The sequence below is a fragment of the Capsicum annuum genome, chromosome 10 (assembly GCF_002878395.1).
Source record: "Capsicum annuum cultivar UCD-10X-F1 chromosome 10, UCD10Xv1.1, whole genome shotgun sequence".
NCBI classification, from domain to species: domain Eukaryota; kingdom Viridiplantae; phylum Streptophyta; class Magnoliopsida; order Solanales; family Solanaceae; genus Capsicum; species Capsicum annuum.
In genome coordinates this window covers 72088735-72094889 of record NC_061120.1, presented here as the reverse complement: position 1 = coordinate 72094889, position 6155 = coordinate 72088735, and the positions used below count along the sequence as shown (strand labels likewise).

Here is a 6155-nt window from a genome sequence, read left to right as displayed (position 1 = left end):
TTAGAGATATAGAAATTATAGATATTAAGAAAATAATATTAGACTATGAAATTGAAACTATAAATTAGATAGCACATTATACCTGGATAATTACCCAGAAGGATATTATTCAGATTAAGAGATGTTAGAATATATTAGAAAAACTAGAGAAAATCAAGATAATCTAAATAAAGAAATTAATTATAGAAACCGAATTAGAAAAATAATGGAGAATCTAAAAGAAAAATTAATATGGATAGAAGAAACCTTAGAAAATTTAGAAAAAAGTATATGTGATATTTTATATAATTTAAAAAACTCGCTATAAGAAGAACAACACAAGATAATAAATAACATTGAAAATCTAGAATTAGATATATATTACAGTACAATTAGGATAAATTATTATATAGAAATCTGTAACTCTGCAATTACTACAGGATAAAATAATAAACTACACAAATTAATGAATACATTTTATGAAAAGAATAAATCATTAAAAGATATTGAAACAAAATTTAAGAAATATCTATGTACAAAGAAAAATAGATTCATTATATATATAATAGATCTATTTTATAAGTAGTTATCCACATAGATTCGCACTCACTATTAATGATATCAAAGTACAATTATTTAAAAAATATAGTAATAGAATATATATTTAAATTTAGATTGAATTGAATTAATTATGAGAAAACTAAGCGTTTAGAACAGAAAACTTTTGGGGCGGGGAAAGGAGAAAAGACAGCCCACCAAAGTATTCACGACATAGTTCCAGGTGTCATGATCTCATGTATCTTAAAATCGCCGACTGTCAATTTCCTTAGATATAGTTGTAGTAAAAAAGATTCACTCCTAAATTTGATTCAACTTCCAAAATTCCCTTTCCAGTTTTCTTCTTCGGCAAATTGAAAAGGTAATTTCATTCGTGTCTTTGACTGCTAGCTGATTTCTGTTTCCCCTTTGTTTAAGCTGTCATTTGTTTTCCTATAGTTATTATTTTCTGAGCTTATGGCTTGGATTTTGTGTTTCATTGTTTGAGATGAGAAAATTCAAAGAAAATAACTCAATTACTCATTAGAATAAAAGAAAACAACTGAACAAGGGAAGAAACACGTGGTACTTGAAATTGGTACCTACTAGACCAGTTTAAGTAAAACGGAATCGTGAATCTCTGGTGGGTTTCTTTTTAAAAGAAAACAACTAAACAAGGGAAGAAACACATGGTACTTGAAATGGATACTTGGACTAGACCTATTTAAGTAAAACGGAATCGTGAATCTCTGATGGGTTTCTTTTTCTTATTAGAGATTCTCAGCTAAAATGGGGGGTGCTCCTTCCTTGGTGAATAGAATTACCTGGTACGGTGTGAGATCACAGGCATCCCGTGTGAGCTGTTTCAGACACCACAGTTACTTCGGAAAAAAAAAAGAGTAAGGGAAGCACAGGGGTTTGGAATTTGGTTGGGGGGGTTAAAAGGGGAGGGGATAAATGAATGGTTCGCGGGTTAAAATACGGGTTAATTGATAAATGGAACGGGTTAATGAGGAAGTGTATTTTACTTACTTGAATAAAAAGGTATGTGGTAGACATGAAGTTACTGGGTGGCTTGTTGTTTAAAGAAGCATACAACCAGTCGTGATTGGTGTTTATTCAGCGGAACATAGAACAAAATGTAAGCTAAATACCTCTATAGGGCCATAGACTATACCAATAATCTAGGTTAAGGCTTTAAATTCTTATGGTAACACTTCAGCTTCGGGTACTTGTTAAGAATCCTTTTAGTTTGTTGAGGATTTTATGTTTACATAGTGATATATGTGAGTTTTAAGAGCCCTTAGACAACCCTTAATTTGCCTTAGATGATATATTTCTAAGTGGAATGAACTTGACTTTTGACATAATGGACATAGAGGATTCATGAGCTGCTTTTTTTTTTGACAAAAGGATTCATGTAGTTGATGACTTAATTTGGATAGAGGTATGGTTGATTGATTGATCTATCTTCTAGGGATCTGGTTTGCTATTTTTTTTTTTTTTTTTGAATTGGCAAAGATTGGAGTAGATAATTGTCATATTTTCATGTTCTCCTTTTTCCATTTCTTAAATGTTGATGCTTGTCATCTGAATTTATATGTGTGCTGATTCAGGTTTTTGAACTTGAAATGCATTGGTTGGTTTAACTTTTATAGTGGCCTGTCAATCAGAATGGAGACTCGGATTGATTTTGTACAATCTCTTGAAAGTGACATGTCAGTTAATATCCTGACAAGTTTGAATGATCCAGTAGATGTGGTCCGTGCAGGCTCTGTCTCAAACCATTGGCACCATTTTGGTGAGTTGTGCAAACTGAATTCTGATGAAAGTTATTCTTGGCAGTGACACTTAAAAAGCATTTCTTTTATTCATAGTAGTAATTCCTCATCTTGCTGATTTTCACATTCCTCCTAATACTGAAGCAGTGTACTGCACCTGTTTCTTATCTGAATATATTTGGTCACACAATTGCTGGTTATGGGCATCTGAGGGCCATCTACAAAAAGGAGACCATTGTGTATGTTCTAGATTTATGGTTTCCCTCGTTTTCATTGATTGTATATTAATGCTGGAGATGTACGCCATTTTAGGATTGTGAATTCGCAACACTTCCTGTGTGTGACTCTCCCTCGTACAAGGGTAGTCACTTATGTTCATGAAGATATTACCTATTATTTTCCTTGATTTGGTGAATCCAGGTTTGAGCCTTATTAGTGTAGGGAGAATGTGGCAATACCTAAATGACGAGATGGTCTTGGTGATTTTGCCCAAGACTTCGGTCAAACATGTAATGCTCCAAAAATTTGAGCTTTCTTCTCTTTCACTCAAAAAATAAATAAATAATAAAAGACGAGTTTTCTCCTAAGTTGCAAAGGAGAAAACATGATGATGCCTAGTGTTTTTAAAAGAAATCACCCCATCATGTTGCGGCTATCTCTTATCTAAGTCATAGGAAAATCATTCTTCAAATGGTAAAGCAATTCATTCACCTTCCTCTTCCAAAACACCCCCACCTCAAAGTAACTGATTAAAGGGAGTGATCCTCTGTCAACTCCCCTCCCGAAACACCCCCACCTCGAAGAAAAAAAAAGAAAAAGAAAAGGATGATAATGAGGAAGAGGAGGTCAAAATCTACATAGAAGATACTGAGTCAATCATAGATATCCTAGGTTCTGCTAGGTTCTTTTGATCAGTTGTTCTTCCTTTTGAAACACCCCCACCTCGAAGAAAATAAAAGAAAAAAGAAAAAGAAGGATGATAATGAGGAAGAGGAGGTCAAAATCTACATAGAAGATACTGAGTCAATCATAGATATCCTAGGTTCTGCAAGGTTCTTTTGATCAGTTGTTCTTCCTTTTGCTTTGTAAATATGGTTTCAGCCCAACCTATGTGCTGTTTTGATCAATATACAAATGTTACTTTATCAAAAGAAAAACATGAGGAAGAGGTGGTCAAGTGGGCAGTCTATAGGATGTTTCGATAATTTACTTGCACCCAAATGTGTAGAGAAATGTATCATTTATTATCTCGGTCAATTGTATGAATTTGTGGGATGTCACTTTAACTGAATCACGAGAACTTTGTTCCCTCTTACTATAGGAGAGGATGAAAACACAGATGTTGCTTAACATACACTGTTAGCTGTATAATTAGGTATTTGTTTGCATATGGCACAATGATCTTATGCCAAGAAGTTTGATCTAGTAATGATACCCACTGGTCTTTTGGTTGATTCTCAAGTATTGGTAATGTCATTCTCAATCAGTTTTCAATGTTCTATTGCACTCCTAGGGGTTCTTGGTGATGTGATCTAATCGAGTGTTGCCTGCCTTGTTATACGTGGTCTCGTGATCACTCCCCCATAAAGCTAGCTCCTTCTCCTCCTCCTCCTTTAGAATTGGATTCTCCTTGGTCCTTTTTACGCAACACTCTCGGTTAACCTAGAGGACTATTTTTCTCTTTATACACAAAGCAGACATCTTGAGCAAATCGGATGACCTCTTCTTTGTAGTTTCTCATTAGTTAAACAAGTCCTTGCAACTATAATTGATCAGAAGGATCACTGTAAGGGGAAGTGTGTTCAGAAAAGGTTTAGGTCATATTCTCGATAGATGTGCCTTGGAGAGTGTTGAAAATCTTCAAAATATAATTGAAAAATGATTTTTGCAAGGTAAAACATTCAGAAAGATATACAAGCTCTTTATTATTTTTAGGACTGTATACTATTTCTTTATAAGCTGCTTTCTGATTCAATTAATTCATTTGGAATTGGAAAATTTCCAGGATGTACATTGGAATACCAGTTGTTGAACTTACTGGCTTTCCGGCTTGATAGTGCTACATAAATTTCTTTGAATTTCACAATCACTGTACAAAATATTAGGGCTAGTTGGCCCTTTATTCAGAAAATATATAGGGATACCAGATTTTAATACTAGGAAGTCGTTTGAGGTTCATTTATCATTTGGGAGAAGAGTGACCTCATTTATAGTCGAATAGTAACATTGTTTATTCTTTGCAGTAATTACGAATGGGCTTTCCAAGCAACTATGCCTGAGAAGGTTTCCTCAGCTTTCCAGGATTGTGCAAATAATTGAACCAGCTTGGATAACAACAGAAGCAAATCGTGTTGGATCTCACAATTCCAGCTGGGATATTCTAAAGAGAGATCACAATGTTTATGCTTCTCTCCTTCATGCTATTACAACATTAAACACATGTCGGAGTGAATGCATAGGTTATGCAGTTAGTGCTTCGAGTACAGATAGATTTCCTGGCGAAAGTGTTGTCAATACTCTAACAACTAGGGACAGATATCTTGGTAGACCTTCATACTGGTCAAGTAAAGGACATGCTGATCCAGATGCCTCTGAAACACTAATTTATAAATTGAAAGCTGATCTCTGTGTTATTTCTGAAATTAGTGTACAACCTTTTGAAGGTGATTGCTTCAGCTTCATTCCGTTTTCTGATATATCTCCCAGAAGCCTTAGATGCCCCTCAATTATTATTTATTTCGATATTAGTTTCAAAGTTTTCCCATGATTTACTTGACCCTCTTGATTAACATGTAATATCTTATTCAGCTTTTTTCCAGCCCGGCAAGCCTATATACTCTGCAAAATCTGTTCGATTTCGTTTCGGACACCCCAAAAATTCACTTGACGGAAATGATATCTTGCAAGTGCCTCTGCAACAGCCTGCTGATGACAAATTCATATGGACGTATACCTCAGAAGTTTACCCTATGGCACAGGTATTCTTCTATAATTACTTTTCCTAGCAATGATGATCTATATGATTATATCTAATTTGTTTTAGTTATTGCAAGTATTTCTCACTGATAGAGCAGGATTAATCTTGGACATTGCCAAAGTAGTGTCATGTAAAATGTCAACTAGTTTGAGCTTATCTCCAAATCGTTCTCAAAAGGAGCGTAGAATTTTGCATGGCAAGAATTAACATATTCGAACATTGATGAGCAGGAAAACCGCTTGCAACAGTTCAAGTTACCAGAACCAGTGCTTTGCGTTGGTGGATATTTGCAGATTGAACTGTTGGGTAGAGTTCAGAGGCAACATACGGACGACTTGTTTTACATATGGTTAGTTTTCCACTCTTGTCTGTCTTGAAAGATCTACGACTTCTCTATTGTTCCACCCATCGGCAAGATGTAGGTAGCAGACATGCGCTTGTGTCATAAGCATAGAGATCCTTGTTGAGGCTGATAAATGAGCTAATTTCTCTCATGTGATTATATGCGGTATAATTTTCTCCCGTCTGTGTCAGAGAAAATATAGAGCAATTCTATTGCTTTTTATTTTTACATTGCGCTCTCTCTCTCTCCCTACCCTCTCTCTCTCTCTCGCCCCGGTCCCCGGCCCTCGTCGCCTTCGCCGACCTTCGGCGCCGACCCGACCCCCGACCCCCGGTTCCCGGCGCCGACCTCCGTCGCCGCTCTAACGGCCCTCTCTCTCTCTAACGGCTCTCTCTCTCTCTCCCCCTACCCTCTCTCTCTATCTCTCGCCCCGGTCCCCGGTCCCCGGCCCCCGTCGCCGTCGCCGACCTTCGGCGCCGACCCGGCGCGACCTCCGGTCCCCGGCGCCGACCCCCGTCGCCGCTCCCCGCCGCCCTCC

The 6155-nt window shown here is 36.8% G+C and overlaps 1 protein-coding gene across 2 annotated transcripts in view; it reads left to right on the top strand.

Moving 5' to 3' along the window:
- The first annotated feature begins 670 nt into the window (after positions 1-670).
- The window catches only part of LOC107845557 (F-box protein At4g00755), a 10142-nt gene continuing 4657 nt past the window's right edge, over positions 671-6155 (top strand). The window contains exons 1-5 of one of the 2 annotated variants that reach the window (XM_016689948.2): positions 671-898; positions 2133-2317; positions 4541-4960; positions 5106-5275; positions 5505-5623. In XM_016689948.2, coding sequence (XP_016545434.1) covers positions 2191-2317; positions 4541-4960; positions 5106-5275; positions 5505-5623 — 836 coding nt within the window. In that variant the 5' untranslated portion in view covers positions 671-898; positions 2133-2190. The remainder of the gene's footprint in view (positions 899-2132; positions 2318-4540; positions 4961-5105; positions 5276-5504; positions 5624-6155) is intronic. The other variant, XM_016689949.2, reaches the window with a different exon arrangement.